General features: G+C 36.4%; 5 protein-coding genes across 20 annotated transcripts; 2 read left to right on the forward strand and 3 right to left on the reverse strand.

The window, feature by feature from the left end:
* Positions 1-237: 237 nt before the first annotated feature.
* LOC125192416 (uncharacterized) lies at positions 238-5498 on the reverse strand. 5 transcript variants are annotated; one of them, XM_048089978.2, is made up of 6 exons: positions 3477-5498; positions 2899-3386; positions 2664-2761; positions 2027-2064; positions 1775-1881; positions 238-610 (listed from the first exon to the last, which is right to left on the reverse strand). In XM_048089978.2, the coding sequence occupies exons 1-2, from the start codon at positions 4629-4631 to the stop codon at positions 2982-2984; spliced, it is 1560 nt and encodes a 519-aa protein (XP_047945935.1). In that variant the 5' UTR covers positions 4632-5498; the 3' UTR covers positions 238-610; positions 1775-1881; positions 2027-2064; positions 2664-2761; positions 2899-2981. The 5 variants fall into 5 exon arrangements, with proteins under 5 accessions (XP_047945935.1, XP_047945931.1, XP_047945929.1 ...); XM_048089974.2 differs by having other exon boundaries at positions 1775-1874; positions 2899-5498; XM_048089972.2 differs by having other exon boundaries at positions 2899-5498.
* Positions 5499-5616: 118 nt separating this feature from the next.
* On the reverse strand, positions 5617-7472 carry LOC125193786 (tRNA-splicing endonuclease subunit Sen2-2-like). 7 transcript variants are annotated; one of them, XM_089069853.1, is made up of 4 exons: positions 7117-7472; positions 6837-6903; positions 6417-6447; positions 5617-6332 (listed from the first exon to the last, which is right to left on the reverse strand). In XM_089069853.1, the coding sequence occupies exons 3-4, from the start codon at positions 6442-6444 to the stop codon at positions 5737-5739; spliced, it is 624 nt and encodes a 207-aa protein (XP_088925979.1). In that variant the 5' UTR covers positions 6445-6447; positions 6837-6903; positions 7117-7472; the 3' UTR covers positions 5617-5736. The 7 variants fall into 7 exon arrangements, with proteins under 7 accessions (XP_088925979.1, XP_047947622.1, XP_047947625.1 ...); XM_048091665.2 differs by having other exon boundaries at positions 6837-6919; XM_048091668.2 differs by lacking the exon at positions 6837-6903.
* A 120-nt stretch (positions 7473-7592) lies between these two features.
* LOC125193784 (tubby-like F-box protein 8) lies at positions 7593-11343 on the reverse strand. Of its 5 annotated transcripts, none has more exons than XM_089069850.1 (6): positions 11279-11343; positions 10620-10669; positions 9890-10313; positions 9704-9791; positions 9113-9245; positions 7593-8717 (listed from the first exon to the last, which is right to left on the reverse strand). In XM_089069850.1, exons 3-6 carry the CDS (start codon positions 10235-10237, stop codon positions 8009-8011), a joined length of 1278 nt encoding a protein of 425 aa, XP_088925976.1. In that variant the 5' UTR covers positions 10238-10313; positions 10620-10669; positions 11279-11343; the 3' UTR covers positions 7593-8008. The 5 variants fall into 5 exon arrangements, with proteins under 5 accessions (XP_088925976.1, XP_047947614.1, XP_047947612.1 ...); XM_048091657.2 differs by lacking the exon at positions 11279-11343 and adding an exon at positions 11141-11272 and having other exon boundaries at positions 9890-10275; XM_048091655.2 differs by lacking the exon at positions 11279-11343 and adding an exon at positions 11141-11272.
* Positions 11344-14064: 2721 nt separating this feature from the next.
* LOC125193787 (cytochrome b-c1 complex subunit 6-1, mitochondrial-like) lies at positions 14065-17325 on the forward strand. Its single transcript, XM_048091671.2, has 5 exons — positions 14065-14172; positions 14300-14336; positions 15233-15317; positions 16891-16980; positions 17059-17325. Coding segments are annotated over exons 2-5 (210 nt in total). The 5' UTR covers positions 14065-14172; positions 14300-14334; the 3' UTR covers positions 17092-17325.
* A 2804-nt stretch (positions 17326-20129) lies between these two features.
* Positions 20130-23629, forward strand: LOC148927383 (uncharacterized). 2 transcript variants are annotated; one of them, XM_089056192.1, is made up of 3 exons: positions 20130-21451; positions 22043-23057; positions 23154-23629. In XM_089056192.1, exons 2-3 carry the CDS (start codon positions 22646-22648, stop codon positions 23540-23542), a joined length of 801 nt encoding a protein of 266 aa, XP_088912318.1. In that variant the 5' UTR covers positions 20130-21451; positions 22043-22645; the 3' UTR covers positions 23543-23629. The 2 variants fall into 2 exon arrangements, 1 of the variants encoding a protein (XP_088912318.1); XR_016128735.1 differs by having other exon boundaries at positions 20139-21451.
* The last annotated feature ends 266 nt before the right edge of the window (positions 23630-23895 follow it).

A 23895-nucleotide genomic window follows, 5' to 3' on the forward strand; every position in this document is an offset into this window, starting at 1 on the left:
GGAGAAATAAGGGAGAAACCATTGTAGGGGTTGGCTAAAAACTGGGGATAAAATGTGATGCTGATGTGGCGCTGATGTGGCAGGAGTTAGGGAGAAATAAGGGAGAAATAAGGGAACTCCATTGGGAGTGCTCTTAAAACCCCACCCCCCCGGCAACACCACAGACATTAGAATTAAAATAAAATAAGTTATCAGGCATGTTTCTCAGTAAATTAAAGGACTATCCATAAATTATAGTAGATCGAATTTCCACCATATGGTGGCCTTTTAACCTAAACTTAAAAAATATTACTACAAATATACTTATTTCCGTTGTTTATAGCACAAGTCAAAATTTCCGGCTACATAAACTAATGTCTTCATGAAAAAGACATAAAAAAAGGACTGAACACCAAACCAACAGAAACTCTCTTTATATTGCTCTAAAATTGTGAATTGGGGCTATGAATTAAATAACGGAGATACGTATAAATTATGGGGTTATTGATAAAAAAAATACCACTAACTTTGGCCAAATATGACACTTTCCGCAAACACTAAACTTGGTCTTCAAATCAAGAACTTAACAGATTGTGTGAATTTTCCATGAGTTTCTCCAGGATGAACATCTCTGCAACAAAATAACAAAAGAAATGATTTGATTATTTTGGGAAAATAAAAAAATTTGTACTACTCCGTACAGAGTAAATTTTATCAACATTGCTAACTTATGCCACCTCTTATTGCCACATAAATTCACCTAGGATTAAATATGCCTCGTCTAATTAAACTATGACCGGAAAGACTCGTGGGAAATTCACACAACTTGTTAGAATTGAAACATTAAGGGCTTCTTGGTGATGGAATGGAATGGAAGAATGGAATGTGATTCCTACTTCCATTCTATTCATTTGCTTGGTGTGATAAAATGAATGAGTGAATGGATGAAAATGCAAAGAAAATCCAAGAAAATTGACATTCCATTCCTATCTTCATTCCATTCCATTCCATCATATTAAGTTTAAAGTTTGCCCAAACTTGTGGTAAATCTGACCAATTTATTTTTAAGTTCAAGCTAAAAAGTCAGTGTGGTAGAATAACCCTAAATTGAATGCATATATGCACTGCAAATAAACTTCCAGACTTCATAAATACAACCACAGAAGCTACTGTAGGAAATAGCAGAAATACAGTAAATTTGCTGAAAAAATAATCTTTAATATTTCCTCATTCTATGACAACTTTTTCAATTATGATGATACTATGAACTTTCAAAGTTTTTTTATTACAAAACCCGAACCGTATGATGTAGGGAGAGTGCCAGGTTGTGAAACATGACATTCTTATTTTTAGTAGTACTAGAATTAGACAAAATAATTTTAAGGAGACCATCAAAATTAAAAGGCAAGCATGTCAATTTATTTCCTATATGACTCTAATCGTCTTGCTAAAAAGACGTTGTCTAATAGGCAACCCCATACGGTCAAAATGCCGGATACTCGTCATGTGACATGCAGTTTCAGTTGCAACATGTTGAATCTTTTAGACATTAACACAGAATTAAAAAGTCCTGCAGAATTTAGCATTTTACTCCAGAAATTAGTAATGAAACACTGAACAACTTGCAAAATCTAAATGTAGATATGAATAAGGAAAAATAAAACATGCTAGTTTCCAGGTTTTAGCCATCGTGAGAGGGATCTAGCCATGCACAATATTGTAGAAGGAACTAATCACAGGTAGGCTAAGATAAGAGAGAAAAATAAAAGAGGAAGAATTTGATAAAGTATCACACCTGTAGCCTCAAGAAACTAGACAATAGTTTTCCCTGACTATAACCATCTCATCAGGTGCAGATGCAATGGCCAAACACCAACAGAGGCATGATATAAAATCTGGATACTGAAAACACGACAGAATTAGAGGCATGTAGCATTTGTTATCTGAGTACAATGACTAAAACAGGATGATTGGGGTTGAAAAAAAACACTTGCAGGCAGAATAAAAACTGAGCAAAAACTGAAGAGAACCTCAAAACACTTCTCACCTGCGATGGAGAACAGAAGCTGCCTAAACGAACGGAACCTAGATAACATCATCAATTCAACAAATCATGTCAACTGCAGAGAAAAGGAAGGAATACAAAACAACATGAATCAAAACTACACTGAACTACCATAAACTGAAACAATAAATGGCCTGTTAACAAATTATTTTGTTCTAAAGGTTAGTGGACTTCACATTCATTGAAAGGTGTAAACACAAAACTGGCATTCAGCAACCAAAATCTGATTACCATCAGTATCAATGACGAATAAACTAAAGTACTAAACTTTGAACCTACAAACGTACCACTTTTAAACTCGCCCATAACCCCCAAGGAAAGGTCTACTGAACAAAATAATTCCTCTCCAAATATGAGTCCTATATTCATGAAATTTAAATTCCCAAGAGAACATCACGGATACACAACTTTCTTACTACTGTTTCTAGAATATAAACTATTAATATGTCCTTTGTCATACTTTAGATGTGCTGGTTATTTCCATAAAAGTGAAAAATATGAGCAAATAATCAGAGAAATTACACACACAAAATACACTGGAAAACCAAAACCCCTAGAAAATTTGATGATGTAAAATTCATTCCAATTTCTTCTAATCCTACTCCTTTTAAAAAATTACCTGTATGCTGGTGATAGAATACTTTAGTCATGTTTATATGCATTAATTCTTGCACACGAGGGGAATAGAGTAGTTACATTACTTTCTTCTTGACTTATCTGCAAAAAAGGTGTTTGGCTATTAGACTTACTCTGGTCTAACTAAACAATGAATAAGTAAGAATGACAAAGCATCAAATACAGACAAGGATGAAAACAAAAAGAGAAAGGAAACTAGAGACAATAGAAGCAATTACCTATAGTTGGCCCACACATTTCTGGGCTCAAGTGCCTCATAAAATGTTCAATGACAGATTGAGGCAGCAACATAACCCTCTGACTAAACAGGTTTAGTCATTGGCGCTTTCACTTTCCAAACTGCAGCAGTAGTTTCAAACAATAAACCTGAGTGAACATTATTTAATGCCTTGAACTCTATTTCATTGGCTTCTCGTGCCATCCCTGCCTTTCTTAGGCAAGATATCAAAGACCTTACAGTGATATTATCGGGTACACACCCCACTGACACCATCTTTTCATACAATCGAATACCTTCAAACACTCTCCCTTTCATACAGTGCCCCAAAATGAGAATGGTGAAAGTCATCTTGTCATGGATACATCCTTTTGCCTCCATTTCTTCAGCAACCACATTTGCTTCATCTACATTTCCCACTTTACAATAACCATCAATAACAGGGTTGTAAACAAATGGCTCTGGGACAATGTCTTCCCTCTTCTTCAACTGATTAAGCAAACCTCGTGCCTCATTTAGTCTATTCACTTTGCATAGGGCACTAATTAAAATTGAAAAGGTAAAAATGTTAGGAGGCACCTTCCTATCGTTCATGTCATCCCAGAATCTCACACCTTGAGCCAAGTCTCCAAGGCGGCAACAACCATCAATGAGAGAGGTGAAGGTGATAACATCAGGTGGAAAACGACCATTTACCATCCTCTCATACATCTTAATCGCTGAAGCCAACTCACCCTTTTTTCCATAACCATTAATAATAGTATTAAAAGTAAACAAATTTGGTCTGACCCCACTATTAATCATCCTATCGAAAATAGTCACAGCTCTATCCAACTTACCCAATTTACAGTATCCAGAGATGAGTGTTGTGTAAGTCACAACATTTGGGGAAAATCCAGATTGCAGTTCGACTTCTTCTAGTAACTCCTCTGCTCTATCTACTCTACCAACGCTACATAACCCATTAATAAGTGTGTTATACGTAACAAGATCCGGATAACAATCAAAATCCCTCATAACATCAAAGAGCTCAAAAGCCTTCTCAACTTTACTAGCGCGACACAGTCCTCGCACCACTATGTTAAAGCTACACGTATCAGGATCAAAGCTTCTTAACCTTAATATATGCCCTCTGAAAAATACAACAGCCTCATTTATGCGATTTTCATGCACTAGAATGCTCAGATAATTATTATACACAAAAGAACTAACTCTTTTCTCTTTCTCAACGCAGAATTCAGCTTCTGCAATCAAAATTTCTTCTGCTACCCTAAACATACCCGCCTTAGCTACTGCAGAAACTAATGTATCAAGAAGTGAGGTATTGGGCCAAAAGCCATCAAATTTCATAATTTCATACACCATTTTAGCTGAATCGTATAGACCCTTCTCGCATAGCGACCTTAACAGAAAATCAAAAGTGGATTCTAAGTGAATCAACTCCAAATTTTGGCGTGAGTGACGAAAGAATTCAAAAGCTAAACGCGGGTTATTCAATCTAGTATCGATGCGATGGACCACGCCAAAAGCTACAAGGGGATTCAAGTTCTGGCGGAAATAATCAGTTTGGAGAAAATTGAGCGAGTTGGAGAGGTGAATGCATAAGGTGGATACCACTTTAATGAACCAACAAGTGGATGCAGGAGCAGAGCGTGAAGATTTGTGAGTATGGAACGAAGCTGAGGTGAAAATCTTAGAGATACTTACCCTTCCAGCCCTAAATTGCATTCTCATCCGCCAAATGAAAAGATTAGTTGCTGAAATCAGAATTTTTGCGGGAAAGAATCCGTCAAATTCAATGATTAGTTATGGAATTCCGAAGTTTTTGCTGAAACAAACAATGAGCGCTTCAGCGTCTGACGTCGTCTTAATATCAATTTTTTTACTACCACTAGGTTGTAAAAATATCATCGAATCAATTTTAATAGTGTTTCTATACTTTTAAATTTTAATATATCAGGGACTGTATAAATAAGGAAAAAATTACTACTCCTATTTGTCTCATTTTTCTATTTCTATTCGTCCCATTTCATTTTTTACCATTTTCAGTAGTTGACCTCATATTCCACTAATTCATTCATACTCACATTTTATTACTATAAAATAAAACTAACCACATTTCACTAACTTTTTCAACCCACATTTCATTACATTTCTTAAAACTCGTGTCCGGTCTGTGCCCAGTCAAAGTGAGACGAATTATCTGGGACGGAGGGAGTAATTTTTTACTCCATAAATAATCATACTGAGTACTCCCTTCGTCCCGGATAATTCGGGTCACTTTGACCGGACACGGATTTTAAGAATTGTAATGAAAAGTGAGTTGAAAAAGTTAATGGAATATATATTAGTTTTATAATAAAATGCGAGTAAGAATGAGTTAGTGGAATATGAGATTCACTGCCAAAAATGGTAAAAGTGAAATGGGATATTATGTGGGAGTGGGACGGACCGAAATGAAAATCTGGGACGAATTATCTGAGACAGAGGGAGTACTTAGTAGTATTTTTTATTTATTTTAATCGGTCTACAAAAGCTAATCTTCTTCCATAATTTTATTAATCATAATTCAACCACATCCTACTGAGTATTAGCTTATATGAACGTCACATTCGTTTGAGAGTAAGTTTAACTTCTTTGTTTTAGTTTAATTTTAGTATATTAAAAAATGTTAATTGATTGTTTTATATGTAGTTTCTTTCTTTGAATAAAACCTTCATTTCGCAATCGAAAAATATCTAACCGTAATTGGATCAGCAGGAGCGCTGATGTAAACAATCACATCGTCGCACAATTTATCTACATACATTATGCTTGAAATGGATAATTTACATCATACTCAATTAGTGTCACGACTTACCTCAGGATTCCACCTTGTCACAATCCTCTCCTCCACAGAATAATGCTCCAAACCCGAAAGAGAGACGGTAGCGTCTTCACCGTTTCTGCTGATGTGAAGAACCAACATGGTTTTTGCAACACTGCCACAAAGTCGAAGTGTGCAGTGAAAATCAGACCACACCTTCAACCGGGAATTTTCACCATCACCATCGTCATCATCAGGCAAGGCAAGGACTGCGTATTCAGAGTGCACGAAGGCTGGATGGTAACGGTAGGCAACATAGTCGACACCGTATTGCGACCCTGCTCTCACCACCCAGTTCTTCCTGCGAAGATGAGAATACGCTTTAAACATAACAGGGAAACTGACTCTCTTGGCCACCATGTAATGCCACAGCTCTTCATCGCTTTTCACACTCTTATTTTCACCAGCAACCTTGATGCATTTCAAGACAGAGCATAAGTACAGAGCTTCTTCGAAACTTAGTTGGTGCCACTGCTTATCCTTCTCTGCGGTTATAAGAGGACGACCAATACAAGCACGGTATAGTAGTTCAGTTTGTTCTGGGAGAGCTTCCAGAAGCACCACACACCCTGAAAGCAGTCCTTGAGCATTAGATTCGATCAGAGAGGTTTGAAGCTTTGAGACTATAACAGACATTGGCTCTTTTGCTTCACCTGTTTTGCCTTTCCATCTGGGGGCCATTTTCTGCTTCAAAGAAAATAAGAGAATTCGTGCACGCTTCAATGAGTTAGTCAATAACAATAAATGTGGGAAAATGAATCATAACAGGTTCAGTGTCTATGACTAAATTCCAACTTTGAAAATCTAATATGGAAATAATTCACATTTCATTTGATGAATTGAAAGCTATGCAGTGGAAATTCTAAAGATTCCCACCGCTTAGCTTTCAACATATCAGCCATAATCTCATTCCCCATTCTACATCATTCTGTCATAAAAAAACCTGAATAAAACAATCGTGATTTAGGATTTATAATGATACTATGGAGCTGTATATCTTCATAGAGAAAATAAAATCAAGTAGACATGAATAAGAACAAATAGCAAAAGTATAAGAGAAAGAAGCAGCATACCTGCAAAGAAAAAGGAAAATAAATTCTGATTTACTGTCGACTATCGTTGATCGTATTTTTCTCCGAACTATAACAAAAACAAACTAACAAAACAAGCTTCAATTTGCCTTTAATCTCAACTTTTAATGCTGGCATACTAGCAAAGTTACAATTGTCGACACATCTCATAGGTCACAATAGACAGCAGCATAGGTGCTTTCAATTTCCAACAAGTTCAATCCTCTAATCCAGTAAATAAATTCACTACAAACAAAAACATGCACATAGCTCAAATTGTCACCTTCACAGAGTTAACAGCTATCACGTCGAATGGAATTCAAGTGGTATTGCTGCTATCACGACGGCGGCGCTGCTCGCCGGATTTGGGGTGGAAATTACAGGGAGGTCGGTTTCGTTGTTTTAATATTTGGGCTTGCTTTAATTATTTATTTGGGTTTTGGTTCGTAGTAGTATAAATTATTATTGGGCTATACTTATTGGGCTGAATTGATTTTCTATATTCAGCATAATTGAAATAAATTAGATTTTGGGATGGTAAATTAAATAGGCTAAATTGGTTGCAGATTGAATTGATACAGAAATAAAGTTGATATTCAGTTCAAGTATTGTATTGCTAAATTATTTGAGACTTATATATGAAATTATTAATGGAATTCGGATCCTAATCTGAATCAAGATATTAGTATTTGCGAGTTGAATTTTAGCTACCACAAGAGAATTTAGTAAGCAAAATCCAATGTTAAGAAGGCACGGCAGTTTACAAGATACGTCTATAATCCATTAATTACTATGTTTAGTTTTGAGTTACATACTAATAAAATATTGACATTTGTGGGATATTAAAGAAAAAGGAAAAATACAACAATATCCTTTTTCAATGAAAAATGAAAAATATAGTGCAACTGTTGAACTAAATGCATACAACTACTCCCTCCGTCCTCCGTCCCAAGGAAGATGACCCCTTTCTTGGGCGGCACGGGATTTTATGCAGTTATATTTTGTGTGTTAAGAGGAGAGAGTAAAGTAAGAAAGAGAGAATAAAGTAGAGATAAAGGTGTTTCCATTTTAAGTAATGGGTCATCTTGATTGGGACAAACCAAAAAGGAAAGTGAGTCATCTTCAATGGGACGGAGGGAGTACTTTTTTAACAGCAACTCATGGGTATCTTGTCTCTATTCACAAGCCAATTTGGTATCAAAGCTGCTCAAGCAAATAGCAAATGCCTGGAAGGCAGAGAGTGGGTACCTATAGTCCATGGTGAATAAATCTTTCCCAACCTTCCCAAACTGAAGAATGATTTTATCCTGGTCCGATTGCGCTGGCCGAGAAGTAGCTGGAGCGCTAGGCAACGCTTGTGTGGCCGCAACCAGCTGAAAATTCTTCACGGACGCAACAGTCACCCTCCCCCGGAAATTCAGGCACCAGCACCGTAGCTGTTCGTGCCACCTCGGAGACTTGTTCTTTAGAACCAAGGGCCTCGGTTTGCTGTCATCGTCTGAATTCGATATCCCAGCAATGTCAGAAAATCTTGCGCTACTAAATTCAGTCGAAATGTCAAGAGCCTTGGAGAAAGAAATGCTGCCAAATGAGTCTCCTAGAGGCCTCGAAAGAAGTTCTGGATGCCCGGGCACCACCCCACCAGGTTCTATGGATGAGGCGGGTATTGAGTGCATAATGCAGTTCATCCTCCGTGGACCCCGTGTCCCGAGCACGTTTAGTTCATATGAAATTTGGGATATGCTGTAGCTCCCAGTTGGCACTTTCGGAGAAACTTTCTTGGAGTAGAACCTGCGGCTGGTTCTCCCCGGTGGTGCTATGTGCGAGCAATTATGTGGAGGTTGTGTGTCGAATATTATGAACTTGGTCCCAAGAAAATTTGATCTGCAAAAACCAGTAAAGCTTTTTTTTTATCAGTAACATAGATTTTCTTTTTCCTTCTATTTTCGGCAAGACGGGAGCAGCTACACATTAGAACACAACTGAACAAAGTAACATTCTAGGAGGACCAAAAACCATGGCCTAGTTTATACAATAATGATCAAAATAGCTGATGTAATTATTTAATTAAGTTGTCAAAATAACATTAGTATTGAGACAAATTAAGGAAATTTGTTTCATTGGTTAAGTTTTGAATAATGCAAAACATAATATGATCACAGTGGTGTAGTAATATACTAACATGAAAGGAGCCAATCTGAATTGTGAAGTCAATCAAAAAGAAGAAATCTAATCCAAAAATGCATTGAATGCTGAATGTGAAAATTGCTGAATTCTACCTGACTTTTCCAATATATGTGCTACTCGATCTTGAGATGATGTCTGCATCCATTGAGATAACATACTCAGTGCAAGTAGTCCTACGAGTTCGTTTTGCAGAGAGAAGGAACTTCCCATTCTCAACTAGCAAAGCTGCAGATACCACAAGCACATCAGCATTGCCACAAAAGTAGAAATACAAGGGATATTAAATTGTACTATAAATGAAGGACATTAAATTTAAGATTGGAAAGAATAAGATATCAAATCAATATCACTTGCATCTCAGTCTATCAGCTTTACAGGGATTTGCTACCTTCAAATGAAGTTATGACTATGCTAAACGGCAAGAAGCAATTACCACAATAAGGACACATGATGAGTAAGAAAGCATCTGGAGATATTGTTTCAACTCGAAACATGGAATGGTATTAGCTTATACAAAACCAGTAAATTTTCACAATCAACTAAACCAACTGACAAAATTGGCTCATCGGTTGGGAAATGAAAATAAAGTAATAATACAGTTATTAATAATAAATTAATCATTCATCCAAATAAAAAGAACTGAGTCTGCTGAGGCAATGAACTGATATCCGGAAGACACTCACCAGGGCTAAGGCATAAAAACAGGTGGTAAGTTAAATTAGATTTGTCCCTCTTGATAAAGCATTGGATGGGTCCATCCCGAGACCCTGGCTGTACACAGGAGAAAATGGATTTACTATTTGCATATCACTAAAAACAAATTCACTCAGCAAAAGGAGCCCCAAAAAGCATGGACGAACGCAAGTTACCTGCTTTAGTGAAACTGGGAAAGTAAGCTTCCCAGACAACTCGGGAATTTGAACAATTTCCTTGCACATGCTCCTCCATGATCGGCAAACAGCGGCGCATGCAACCACATGTTTTCGGCCAGGCCAGGTACTCTCGCTCTCCTCCAACCTTCTAATCACATCGTAGAGTAGCTCGGGAGGAAGATTAGCCCAAGGACAATTCTGAACTACCATAGGCTGGTCATCCAAGTCATGCAAAGAACCATGTGATTTACCTCTATGATGACCAGAAAGCCTCACATCAAAACTCCTCCGTGATAAACTCCCAAAACTGTCTCTTATATCACGTGCTATACTTCGGAATGACATTGGACCTCGACGTGCCAAACAGGTAAGGATTAGCCTGCCTGATTTTATTTACAGGCAGATTGAATTGTGAGATCAGCTGTCGATGAGCAAAAATAGAGATGAGTTTTAGAACTAAACAAATGAAGCACAAGGAAGATGAAAAGGACAAATAAGAATCACATTCATTGTAAACAGAAAAGGAAACAGTTCCACATGGACTATTAAAATTAGCAAATAGCATTGAATACAACTCATTGATTTGTCACACCTCAGGAGGTGTTTACTTTAGATGATATAGGCTAATCTATTACAATTTGATCATTTAATCATTCAAATACTCAATCATATTTATATGTATTGTCATCTATCACCCAAGTGAACGCCCTTAAAAGAAACAGCATACCTGCAACAAGGACTTCAAGAAATATCAAATTTCAATGTTTCTTCGAAGATCTGCAGGAATAGCAAATTTATTAATTATAACCAATTCAAAAACGCAGTCACTTTGGTATGGATAATCTCTCTATAGATTAACAGAGTCAAGGGTTGAACATATACCCTCCAATTTTTAATTTTTTTTAATAAAAATTAACAGATTGATAAAAAAAGAAAAACCACAGGACAAGCAAAGTCTGAGCTAAACTCACAAAGTATATACTAATCCAAGGCTAAAAGATTTATCAAAAAGCTCTAAAGAAAACTAGTACTCCTAATTCTATAAAATGTGAATGTGGCATTGACTTGGGACAAAAAAAGGTCCCACCTTTAGCATGAAAAATTCGAGCTGAAGGAAATTAGATCGGAGATCTACACAAAATCAAAACCCCCCAAAAATAATTATACTAAGCAACTAAGATTTCCAGCTCCTAAACTACTTTTCGTGGAGAGAGAAGCAGCAGATCAAGAAAGAGAAAAGCAACCGACCTTCAGAAACGCAGCTGAATCTAATTGGGAGGAATAGCGCAGAGGACGTGGGGGATTTGAATTAACAAATGTGAAATAATTGTAACGCGGAAACTCTAATTTCAAGATTTAAAAAGTCACTGGAATTTAGTACCGTACATTGTTTCCATTTGGCTCTTATTTAGAGAAGATTATAGATACCACTATCTACGTTTGACCGAATACCAGCAACTACTCAACCCAGCATCACTTTTAATACGACAATGAAGCAGTGTTTACTTTGTGTTTAATTATTAAAAGTGATAGTCTATGTCAAAATAATTATAAATACAAAAGAAATTGATCATCTTTATATTATATAAAAATGAGTTTTTTTTCTTTTATTTGTTTTGAGGTTGTTGACTTTTTGATATAAATGACTGAGAGACGAGTGGACTGTGAATTCTAGATAAAATGTCAATATAAGCAGTTGAGATCACCTACAATTTTTCCTACACCACCCTAGACCTGTCCAAGGTTTACTGAACCGGCGGTTACGGTTCTGAACCGAAACCGTGAAAATTTACCCGAACCGAAACCGTGAAAATTTTTAAACTGTGGTTCGGTTCGGGTTCAAAAAATTTCGAACCGAAACCGTGCCAGAACCGTCGGTTTCAAACCGAAACCGCAAAAAAACTGCCAGAAAACCGTGAAATCAAGCCGGAAATGCAAAAAACCGCAAAAAAAAAACTACGGTTTGGAACCGTGAAAAACCGCCGGTTCGGAACCGAAACCGAAACTGTAACCGCGAAACACCCTCATGGTTCGGTTCCGGTTCAACAATTTCCAAAATCGAAACTGGCGGTTCCGAACCGTAACCGTCGGTTCCTGAACCGTGGGCACCTCTACACCACCCCTCACAAACATAAGCAATGAGCTCCACCATCATATTTTTTATTTGTGAGGTGTGGAGTAGAGGGTGATGTGGGGAAAGTTGTAGGTGATCCCATTGGATAAGCCAATATACATAAAAACTAAAATACTCTTAAAAAATAGAAAAACTAAAATACTCTTACGAATCAAGAGTTTTTACATTAAAAAATATCCAAAAAAAGTGGAAAAGAACTCATACGTGAATATACAAATTTAGAGAGTAAGAGCATCCACAATGGATGCCCGATCGCGCGCCCGATCGGCTGAGATCGGGCTCGGGCGTGGTCGGGCATCCATTGCAGGCTTCGGTCACGCCCGATCGATGCGTGAGATCGGGCGCCCATTGCAGAGGCGCGCCCGATCACGCGTTGGCCCTATCAACGCGTTTTTTATTTTTTATTTTTTTTCTTTTTCAATTCTATAAATATACCTTAATTTTACTCATTTTTCACACAACTCTCACACATCTCTCTCAACTCTCTCTCCATTGCAATATCTCTTTCACTCACTTTTCCAAAATGTTTCCCGGGGAAGATATTGGTCGGTCTATGGAACGCGCAATGTTTGCTTTCGGGAACCAGATTCTCGCCGGTATTCGTGCAATACATGAGCAAGAGCAAGCCGAACAGCAGGCCCAAGAGCAGGTCCCGAGGCCCATCCGCCGACGGACATCCGTCCGTCCTAGCTCATCAACGTCTGTTCGAGGACTATTTCGCTGAACATCCCCGGTGGGGTGCGCCGGTTTTTCGCCGACGGGTTAGGATGCGGCGAGAGCTGTTTCTCCACATTGTTCACGCGTTGGAGGCGCGCGACGAATACTTCAAGTGGCGGGAAGATGCGGCCCACAAAAAGGGTCCATCCCCGCTGACGAAGTGCACGGTTGCGCTTCGTCAGTTGGCATACGACACTACGGCGGACATGTTCGACGAGTATCTTCACGTTGGGGATACAACTGACCGGGAGTGTGGTAAATTTTTGTGCGGGCGTTATTGACGCCTTCGGCGCCACATATTTGCGCAAGCCGAATGCCCAAGACTGCCAGGACCTGCTGCGGATGCACGATACGGTGCACGGCTTTCCTGGAATGTTAGAGAGTATTGATTGTATGCACTGGGAGTGGAAGAATTGTCCTGCAGCGTGGAGAGGCCAATTCACCAGTGGGTATAAGGGTACCCACCCGACGATGATCCTTGAAGCAATCATTGACCATAGTCTTTGGATTTGGCATGCTCACTTTGGTGTGGCGGTGTCCAACAACGACATCAATGTGCTGAACTCGTCCAGTCTCTTCACCGAGCAATGCAATGGCAACGGTCCGGTTATCAGCTTCACTGCCAACGAACGACAGCATCATATGGGGTACTACTTAGCCGACGGCATTTACCCGAGATGACCAGTTTTCTTGAAGACGATCTCCTGCCCAACGGGTGCGAGGAGAGAGTTTTTTTGCGGCAAAGCAGGAGGCTGCACGGAAGGACGTGGAGCGAGGATTCGGTGTGCTTCAAGCGCGTTGGGGAACAGTGAAAGGCCCGACTCGTTCCTGGTACAGACATCGTATCGCCAATGTCATGTACGCGTGCATCATCTTGCACAACATGATTATTCACGATGAAGGTCGTGCAGCTAGCCAGTGGTCCGACAATGAAGCCGCTCCGACCGCAGGTCATGCAGCCCCGTCGGTCGTTCGAGGTTTATCCTATGGACTCAGCGAGAGATTACAAGCTCAGGAGAGCATGCACAACCAACAAGCTCATCTTGATCTTATGAATGACATGATTGAAGAAGTTTGGACATGTAGTGGTCGTTGAAATTGTACCTCTTTATTGTAACTTTTTTTAGAAAAAAATTAAGTAATGTATGTTTTTTTCTAATTCGTAAATTTAGAAGTCTAATTTTGCTATTTATAATTGGTAAACATAAAAAAAGTTAAAATTAAAATTGAAATGAGAAATGGATAATAAATAGAGCATGCACTGAACTCCACAATTACAGAAAGATAGAGCATGTTGACGTGACAACCACTAGGGCTCTCAGTGGGGATGCTCTAAAGTGTACTAATTTATTTTTAGCCATATATGAATTTTTTATGCAGTTCCATCAAAAACTATATAACAAACAAACGTCTCCTCTTCCAGCTCTAGGTAATTCATACCATTTCTGTCTTCCAGATCCGCAATTCTCATTGATCATCGAATCTAGGGGTTTTTTTCTTCTGTTTCGGGGTTTTCGCTTGTACCGGTATTGAGTTTTGAGGGCTTTCTTTTGCAGATTGGTTCCGCTAATTGTTGGAATTATAAACTACTATGTGAGTACTCTTTTCTTTTTGTTGATTTATTTTCAGAAAATCCGACTGTTATATGCGATTTACAGATGTACTGGCCTTCTTATTTTTATATCAGGAATGAGTGTGCAAAAAAATGATTTCACCATTGCATTTAATCGACAGTGCTTGGCAGTATACTCTACGCTTGTTTTAAAAAAATTGCAGACCAATATGAGGGTTTAGTGATAACTGAAAGTCATGCTGTTACTCTGCTTGGTAATTTGGATTTTCTATCGAGTTAAGGTCTAATTTGGCACTAATGGTTTTGCCACTATTGATGCAGTTTCTGTTATTCTTTACTACACGATTGCTTGTTTATACGGTTTACTAGGTCTAGTTAACTCTGTTTACATGTGAAAAAGAAAAGGGAATTCTTTAATGTGAAGAGATTTGGTCCCCATGAAATTGTAAGGAATGTTCTATATGTGGGAAAAGTTTCACTACCTCCTTGTAATTCTAAAACTCTCCGGCTTATTTAGTGCAGTAGGGATCCGGATCTCCCTCGATGGTCTGTTGTTGTAGGATACATATCATGCGATTATGTAGAGCTGATTGCACCTAAGTCTCTGTTATTAGTCACAATGTCCTATCTGTTGTAGGATGCATATCGCGCTCTCCTGGTTCGATTCCTTGCTCAGTGAACAACCAATCACAATCATTATCTCCAATTTAGTTTCTTATTGGAGTAGTATTTTATCAAAATACACATTCAATTCTTTTTCCAGAACCAGCCAAAATCTGTTCACACATTCTCTAAGTTTGCCATTATGTCACTGTCATTGAACAGTTTTTCAAGCGGGATGCTTTGTGCTCATGTAAACAAGATGGGAACATTATATTTGTATATCTGGCTGAGCTCTCTACTTAATGTATGCTAGGGCTGACGAAGAACCTGTAGATCCAAAAAGAGAACTTGAAGATCGTTGCAAGGCACCATGCACGAGGCCACTTAAAGAATATCAGGTTATTGTCATTTTTGTTGATAGAATTTCATCCCTCGATGAGTTATCTACCCTACCAAACATGCTTTTAAGCTATGCACTTATGTTTGGATATGTGATGGTAAAAAGCTGCAATATAAGTGTACAGGATCATAGATGAGTCACTTTATCAATTTTATAGAAATATAGATTGACAAAAGTTGTTGGCTGCGTAAATGTACCGAGAAGAGTGAATCTTGGTGAAATTGTCGTGAAGGGAAGATGATTATACAATGGAGTTCTGTATTTCTGAGTAGAAACTAGAAAATACATTTCAGAAATTTACAATTTGTGACTGGGGCTTACAACAAATCTGCATTTTGCTTGCAGAATAAAAGAATTGCCACAAATCTTCAGCTTTTTCAAGCAAAACTTTTCCTTTTTATGAAACTTACAGACGTGGTTGAACATTGTAGTAAGAATTGGACAAATGGATAGGTGGTGTAGTTTTCAAATTTGATAGTAGAACAAGCAAAACCTTTGGAGATCTTGTAGTTTAGTTGTGGCACACCTGAAAGGCAAATTTCATAGATGATTATCCTTGAAAAGATATAAATGTAGTCTTTCAAGAGGGGCAGAAGTATTGTTATGATTTCACTGAAAGTCAAAATACATCTTATATCTTCTGAATCTGAAGCACATTCTCATTTCTTTCTGGAGGACTTTGATTCTCTATCATGCTTATGATAAGCTTCGATACCCAAGAGACAGTAAAGTATCATTGGTATTTGATTTCTATGTATTTATATATATACATCGTGTCGCGTTAAAATGCTAACTAATTTCCAATCCAGAATCTCAATTTTGTATGTTAAAATTATCAACACAAAGATATAAGTATATCAACGTAAGACTGTTGATATACTTATGCCTTTGTGTTGATATTTAAATTTACATGTTTTATTGATAAAGTTTGTCTTTGTGTTGATAATATTAATGCACTATATTGAAGTTCGTAGTTCTGGATTGGGAATTAGTTAGCATTTGATCACAGCCCTACATCTATATGTGTGTGTACCATTCATTCAATCTCAGTTTTTAGTTAGTTTTTCACTTTTTCTTATTTTAGATATTGTATATTTTTTGTACTATACATTTTAATGTTTTGAAATGTATTCTCAGCTCTAATTAGAAAAGGTGAAACTTGGCTTCATACTTTAGAGGTTAAATCAGTGATTTAAAATTCTGTCTTCCCCTAAATTTTTTTCTCACTTTTAAAGGATTTGAATTCTGTCTATGTAAAGTAAAATCTGCCCAATATGAACCCCTTCGCATGGTGTTTCTTTAACGAGTGTTTGTTAAAGAGTCAATGTGAGCCGAAGATATTTCAACATTGAAATGATTCTTTTATAATCTTTTATCTGTAACTTTTTGGAGAGACAATCTTCAGGTATCTAACAATATATAGCACTAACTAACTCTCTCTATCTACTTTGTGGGTATGCTACAAATAGAGCTTTGCAAAAAAGTTATGCCTGGTTTTGCTAGTCAATCATTGGAATAGTATCTGAGAAAGCGCTGATCTTTTGTTTCGCCCCTTGCATTTTGGGTGATAGGCCTGCTCTAAGAGAATTCAAGGCGATGACTCGGGACACAAGCACTGTACGGGACAATACTTTGATTACTGGCGCTGTGTTGACAATTGCGTAAGGGCACATTTTTCATTATGCATTTTAAGTCCCATGCATACGAGCTCCTCACTAACTGCTGATTTCTTTGCACAGGTTGCTACTAAGTTATTTTCGCATCTTAAATAGCCAGTTACCAGACCTCATTAGCATCTTTCACCATCATGCGCTCTTTTCTTTCTGGGAGTAGATTATACCCATTTCGCAGTGCTCTTGACGCTAGATTCTTCCCAAGAGCAGGTTGTTCCTTTTTTTGTTATCCTCTTAATGCTACTAGCTGTCCCTGAGCATCTGCTTACCTTAGACTGTGAGATGTGATTTTAATCTTCAGATTAATAAATGAACTGGAACAAAGTTTTATAAGATTATCACTTCACTACTATACCAACATATATGTGAAACTATTACACTACACTACTATAAAAGTGGGACCCCTATACTGCAACATAAGGTGGGTGGGAAAGTATTTCATCGAGGGCAGACAGGATTGGAACAATGACCTCTTGCTAAGGAGAGTTTTGGGGTGCCTTAAATTTGCCACTTGAGCTAGCTCTGTGACACGGTAGTATGTGTTCCTTGTTATCAACGACTTTCTTTCATTTGTTTCTCCGAAAGAGGCAGAGGCTTGTTTGTCTTGATTATCTGTCTTGTCTTCTCATGTATTTATGATTGTTTGGTACAAACGATCTATAACCGGGATTGCAAACCACCCAAATCGAATATTAGTAAGCTCAAGTTTGGCTCATTATAATATTAGCAGCCCCTATAGATAATTGATTTTGAGCTCGATTTAGGAATTATTTGTCCATCTCAAACCCGACATGTGTTGAGCTTAGTCTGAGCCCTAAAGGTAGGGTTGTAAAACAAGAGAGTGTGGTCACTACACAAAATTTAGTTTAAGTAGATATATAGACAAATAATCTATGGAAGTAGGTATGTGCAAGTAACTTTAGTTTGAATTCCATTTTTCTTCTTTTCCGTATTCATTTTTTGAATTTGAATAGAAGAATTATGCCATTTCCATTCTCTGTTGCTCTGATTATGATCGATTATGAAGAGCTGAATTAGGCGATATAGGATTAAAGATTCAGATAATGATGTTTTCTTCAGCAATGAGCCTGTTGGGAAATCTCTAATATACGTGGGGATACAGAAATGTCTATGACAACATTGTCTTAAACCAAACTTCATTTTGCAACTCATTCATAATTCTTCAAATTCATGTGACTCCAATAGGTATAATTTCAAATAAAATCTTTATTTGCAAGAGCTGTTTCTGGGACCTTACTGAAAAGTTTGCTCATTACGTGCCATATGCATAGGCGATGACTGGTACCAACCAAAATCTTTTCCACTGTAAGTTTCATTCCTCAATCCTGGACACTCATGTATTTCACTGAATAACCATGAGAATGAGACTACATTCTCATTAATTACAAATCTACCTGCAAACATTATTAGGCAATCATGATTATATTTACCAGTAAATAGACCAAAGATCATACAATACCTATTAAATAAAACAGAGAAAATTATCAGCCACAACATCATAATGCAAACACAAACTAAAACTAAAACTAAATTTAATACAAGTCCTCCATCTATGTCAACGAGTATATAAAAGGATCTATGCCAATTCAAGATATGCTAAATGTCAGTTCATAACTTAAAATATATCAGTAAATTCAATACTACATGTTTGTTCCATATGTTGTGTCGAATGCTACAATATCATCAAACATATGATAAATTCTCTTGGATTCAACATCGGACCAAAACAAACTTGTTAGTTTGCCTTTGGATCCTAATTGAAATTTCTAATAAAATGACTCAAAGTATTATTTCTTACGCATTTAATTCAAAATCAATTGAACATCAGCTACTTCCATTTTTTCCTTGATATCACGAGAACAATTTGTTACACGGTGCATCCCATAATATTCATAACCATGAAAAACTTTGTCAATAAAGTTGAATGTTAGAGTGAGACCAATGTAAACTTTGGTGTAATCCTCAATAAATTTTAGATGAGCATGACTCAACTTACGATTCCCTTTCATAGATCGCTTATGTTGTTTCTCGACCATTGCATTATGTGCTACTTAAAAAAGTTGTGAACCATGTAATGAATCACACCGCTTTCAATTTTTTTTTAAAAAATAATCTTTGCATTTCATGCACACCTTTTTTACCCATGCCTGCTTTTGTTTGCAAATCCTTCTTGTGCATTCAATGAATCTCCATTCTCAGCCCTCTTTACAAGGACCAAGGACCTACTGTATGTATATACTATGTACTGTCAAGTTATACCATTATTTCATTTGCGAGTTGCGACCTAATTTCCGGATTCCTAAACAAGTTTTACGAACTTATTCTTCTTAAAAGGAAACTTTAAGGAAAATCATAGATTGCCTGATTCTGCTCTTGAGAATCGAGAATAATTAGAATAAAATACGTAAATTTGATTATGAGATATTATGAGAGAGATATGGAAATATATGTAATTTTATGAAAATTAAGAGGAAGACATGAGATTCTATAACTACCTAAGGTAGAAAAAGACTTTATCCCCTTTTAATATTTAAATGAATATTTTTAATTAACACACAGCACCAGCTGAAACGGAGTACCTCTTAATCCCATATTATTACACAAATTACGCTATTAGTATTACTATTTGATTACAAATCTTATGTAAGCACAGAGATGCGATCATATCATAACTCTCAAATCACATGATAACTCTATAACTAAATCTGGACCACACATATTTTATAATCTTGTGGTTGAGATTCAAACTTAGATTTACTTAATAAAAATAGGCGCAGAGGGTAAATATGTCATTTCGCTAATTTAATTTTTGAATTTCGCTCCAGATTCACTCCAGATTTCACGCTCTTCTCATCGGTTTCTTTTCAGCGATTTTCGATTCTCTCATCTTCTCTGTGATTTTGTTTCCATTTTGATCCAGATCACTCAATTTGATTCTCTCCTCTTCTCTGCGATTTTGTTTCCATACTTCTCGCTTATTTTGTTTCCATAGGCTCCATATTTGATTCATTTTCCATAGTCTTCAGATTTTGTTTCCATAATTGTGATCGGGAAGATGTTTTCAATTTTGCGTTCTTATTTTCATTGATTACCTCTTCAATTGCTGTGAAAATTTGCTTCGATGGAATTTGTAGCAAATAACGAAGGTAACAATCATTATCTATTATTTAGCTTATTGATTGTGTTCATATTCATGTATTGAATTTGATTTTAGATTAATATTAGTTGTTGATTGGTTTATGTTTCTGATGTACTGAAATTCTTATTTGATTATATTATGTATTGTCGATTATGTGTTAAAATGATACTTTTGGCTTATAAATGTTAGGTTTACTGCATAACATGATAGTTTTGTCGGATAAAATGATATTATGATAAAATGATACTATGATAAAATGATACTATTACTGATTTGTAGGTATGTACATTCCTGTTTGTGATGATAAGTTTACTGCATAACATGATAGTTTTGTCGGATAAAATGATACTATGATAAAATGATACTATGATAAAATGATTCTATTACTGATTTGTAGGTATTTACATTCCTGTTTGTGATGATAGGTTTATTGCATAACATGATATTTTTACTGCATAAAATGATACTTTTAGTGCATAAAATGATATTATGATAAAATGATACTATGATAAAATGACACTTTTACTGATTTGTAGGTATGTACATTCCTGTTTGTGATGATGCTTTGAAGCCAATGATTGGTATGAAATTCAATACATTAGTAGAAGCAGTTGGTTTCTATGAACATTATGCTCGTTCAGTTGGTTTTGGCATTCGTAAAATGGGTAACAAATCAGTTCAAGGTATTACTAAGTGACAGTATTTGGCTTGCAACAGACAAGGCTCTAAGAATTTTATACCTGGTCATGCATCCCAATCAACTGAAGTGTCTTTTAAGAAGCGTAGGTGTCAGTCATTTAGGTGTGAATGTCTTGCTAAGCTCAATTTGAGATATTATTCAGATGGCAAGAGCAGAGGATATGAGGTTTATCAGTTTGTTGAGTATCATAATCACTTAATGGTTGCGGATGAGCATAGGCATTTTATGATGGCCAATCGCAATCTGGATCCTATTCATCGGAGGTTTATGGAGGATTGTGGCAGTTGTAATATTGGTCCCACTCTCACATTCAAACTTTTGAAGGAGATAATGGGTGGACCTGAAAATGTTGGATGTGATATTATTGATATTAGAAATGGTTATCGTGATATTATGTCCAATATTGATGGTTCAGATGCTCAAATGATTTTTGATTATATGCGTTCTCAAAAGGAATCATCTGATGCCTTCTATTATGAAATTGAGATAGGATCTCATGGAAAGTTAACTAGACTCTTTTGGGCTGATGCTATTTCAAGACGAAATTATCATATGTTTGGAGATGTAATTTCATTTGATTCAACATACAACACTAACAGGTATATTACTTTTGTTGCTAATAGACATAAAATGATACTTTTTGCTGATAAAATGATACTCATATCTGATAAAATGATACTCATTGCTGATAAAATGATACTTGCAGTAGATAAAATGATAGTTCTTACTAATAAAATGATACTTTTGCATGATAAAATGATAGAAATTGTGCTTTTGCATAATAAAATGATAAAATGATACTTTTGCATCATAAAATAGTATCCCTTCTGTCAATAGCTGATAAAATGATACTCATTGCTGATAAAATGATACTTTTGGCTGATAAAATGATACTCATTGCAGATAAAATGATACTTTTGGCTGATAAAATGATACTCATTGCTGATAAAATGATACTTCTTACTAATAAAATGATACTTTTGGCTGATAAAATGATACTCATTGCTGATAAAATTATACTTTTGGCTGATAAAATGATACTCATCGCTGATAAAATGATACTTTTGGCTGATAAAATGATACTCATTGCTGATAAAATGATACTTCTGGCTGATAAAATGATACTCATAGCTGATAAAATGATACTCATAGCTGATAAATATAATTCATTTTTATGTTATATTCTGAAGGTATTGCATGATTTTTGCTCCATTCACTGGAAAAGATAACCATTCTAGACCAGTTACATTTGGAGCTGGCTTGTTATCAAGTGAAGGTAGAGAATCCTATTCTTGGTTGTTTGGCTGTTTTGTTCGATGCATGGGGGTAGCACCCAAATTGATTATCACTGATCAAGATTGGGGGATCAAACTTGCTGTTCAACAAGTACTTTTACAAACAAGGCACCGATGGTGTATGTGGCATATCATGGTTAAGGTGTCAGATAAGTTGCCTAAATCTTTACTTGGTAATGAAGATTTCAAAAAAGAGTTGAATGCATGTGTTTGGTCTGATTTGTTAGAGCCTGATGAGTTTGATATAATATGGAATGATATAATGGAACGGTATGGATTAGAAGACGTGCACTGGTTTGGATCAATGTTTGAAGATAGAGAATTCTGGGTTCCTGCTTATTTTCGAGATTTTCCCATGGGGTCGCTTCTTAGGACTACATCGATGTCTGAATCGGAGAATAGCTTTTTTAAAAACTACACAAAGCCACGTGCAAATCTTGTACAGTTCATCAATTTCTTTAATTATGCTGTGGGAGATCAAAGGAATGCCAATTCACGATGAACTACTTGGATTACTCAACTATTCCTGATTTGTCAACCCAATTGCCTATTGAGAAGCATGCATCTACAATCTACACTGATTCTATTTTCAAACATGTACAACAGGAAATAAGTATTGTGTGTGAGATTGTTTCTATAACTACTGTTGAGGATAACATCAAGAAGCATCAGGTCAAGGACCAATATGGTAGAACATTGGATGTTATGTATGATTGTAAGCAAGACACATTCGACTGTAGTTGCAAGAAGTTTTCCAGAATTGGTTTGTTATTTTGTCATATATTTTGTTTGTTGAAGAATAAGTCTGCTAATCTCATTCCTGAGAAATATTTTGGTCGAAGGTGGTTGAAGAGCTCTTTACTAAAGACAGCACATGGTCTACCATCTGAGGAACAACAACCATTTGAACGTGTGTTCCATTTTTAACCTTTATTTGTAAAAATTCTATTTTTCAGTCAGAGAAATGATAGTACTTATTGTAATAATGTTATCTTTTATCTTGCAGATTTGGATGAAAAGCAGGAAGTTAAGAAAAAGTTGTTCTCCAACTTTTATCGATTAGTCCAAAAGTCTGAAGGAAGTATGGATCATTTGTCTTTGTTAAGTGCTGGTCTTGATGATTTGGAACAGCATATGTTTGGAAATTGTGCAGCACCTTCAGTCATTGAAAAGAAGAAGATGGTTGAGGATTTTTATGGAATGGCAGTACCTGATGTAATTGATGTACATCCTCCAGACGTTGTTAGTACTAAAGGATCAGCTAATGGCAAAGTAGCAAAGAGGCAGAGTGCAATAAGGAAAGCAAATAAGCCTCTACGACGGTGTGGTAAATGTCATGAGATGGGTCGTCATGATTCAAGAAATTGTGGTAGAGTCAATGAGAAGTCAGATTGAAGCCATTTGATATAGTTTAGGTATTTTAGGTGTATAAAATGACATTTTGGCTGATAAACTCATTCTTTTGTTTATAAACTGATAAAATGATACTTTAACCTGAAAAAATGACATAAAAAATGATATATAAGCTGATAAAATGATACTCGCAGTTGATAAAATGATACTCGCAGTTGATAAAATGATACTTCTGACTGATAAAATGATACTTTAGCTGATAACATCATTCTTTTGTTTATAAACTGATAAAATGATACTTTAACCTGAAAAAATGACATAAAAAATGATATATAAGCTGATAAAATGATACTTTTGGCTTATAAAATTATAAAATGATACTCGCAGTTGATAAA

This window comes from Salvia hispanica, chromosome 4 (assembly GCF_029641045.1).
Source record: "Salvia hispanica isolate PSC_SH4W2 chromosome 4, Shi_PSC_v1, whole genome shotgun sequence".
Classification (NCBI taxonomy): domain Eukaryota; kingdom Viridiplantae; phylum Streptophyta; class Magnoliopsida; order Lamiales; family Lamiaceae; genus Salvia; species Salvia hispanica.

Excerpts from the sequence above, each read along its gene's own strand:
- LOC125192416 (XM_048089974.2), bottom strand. The coding sequence starts at position 4,631 with ATGAGAATGCAATTTAGGGCTGGAAGGGTAAGTATCTCTAAGATTTTC.
- LOC125193786 (XM_048091661.2), bottom strand. The coding sequence starts at position 6,444 with ATGGCCCCCAGATGGAAAGGCAAAACAGGTGAAGCAAAAGAGCCAATG.
- LOC125193784 (XM_089069850.1), bottom strand. The coding sequence starts at position 10,237 with ATGTCATTCCGAAGTATAGCACGTGATATAAGAGACAGTTTTGGGAGT. Across the intron at positions 9,246-9,703 it reads GTTTTTATGCCTTAGCCCTG|CTTTGCTAGTTGAGAATGGG; the intron begins GTGAGTGTCTTC and ends TGGTATCTGCAG. Across the intron at positions 8,718-9,112 it reads ACATATATTGGAAAAGTCAG|ATCAAATTTTCTTGGGACCA; the intron begins GTAGAATTCAGC and ends TGGTTTTTGCAG.
- LOC125193787 (XM_048091671.2), top strand. Across the intron at positions 15,318-16,890 it reads GGCCACTTAAAGAATATCAG|GCCTGCTCTAAGAGAATTCA; the intron begins GTTATTGTCATT and ends TTTGGGTGATAG. Across the intron at positions 16,981-17,058 it reads GGCGCTGTGTTGACAATTGC|GTTGCTACTAAGTTATTTTC; the intron begins GTAAGGGCACAT and ends TTCTTTGCACAG.
- LOC148927383 (XM_089056192.1), top strand. The coding sequence starts at position 22,646 with ATGAACTACTTGGATTACTCAACTATTCCTGATTTGTCAACCCAATTG. Across the intron at positions 23,058-23,153 it reads GGAACAACAACCATTTGAAC|ATTTGGATGAAAAGCAGGAA; the intron begins GTGTGTTCCATT and ends TTTATCTTGCAG.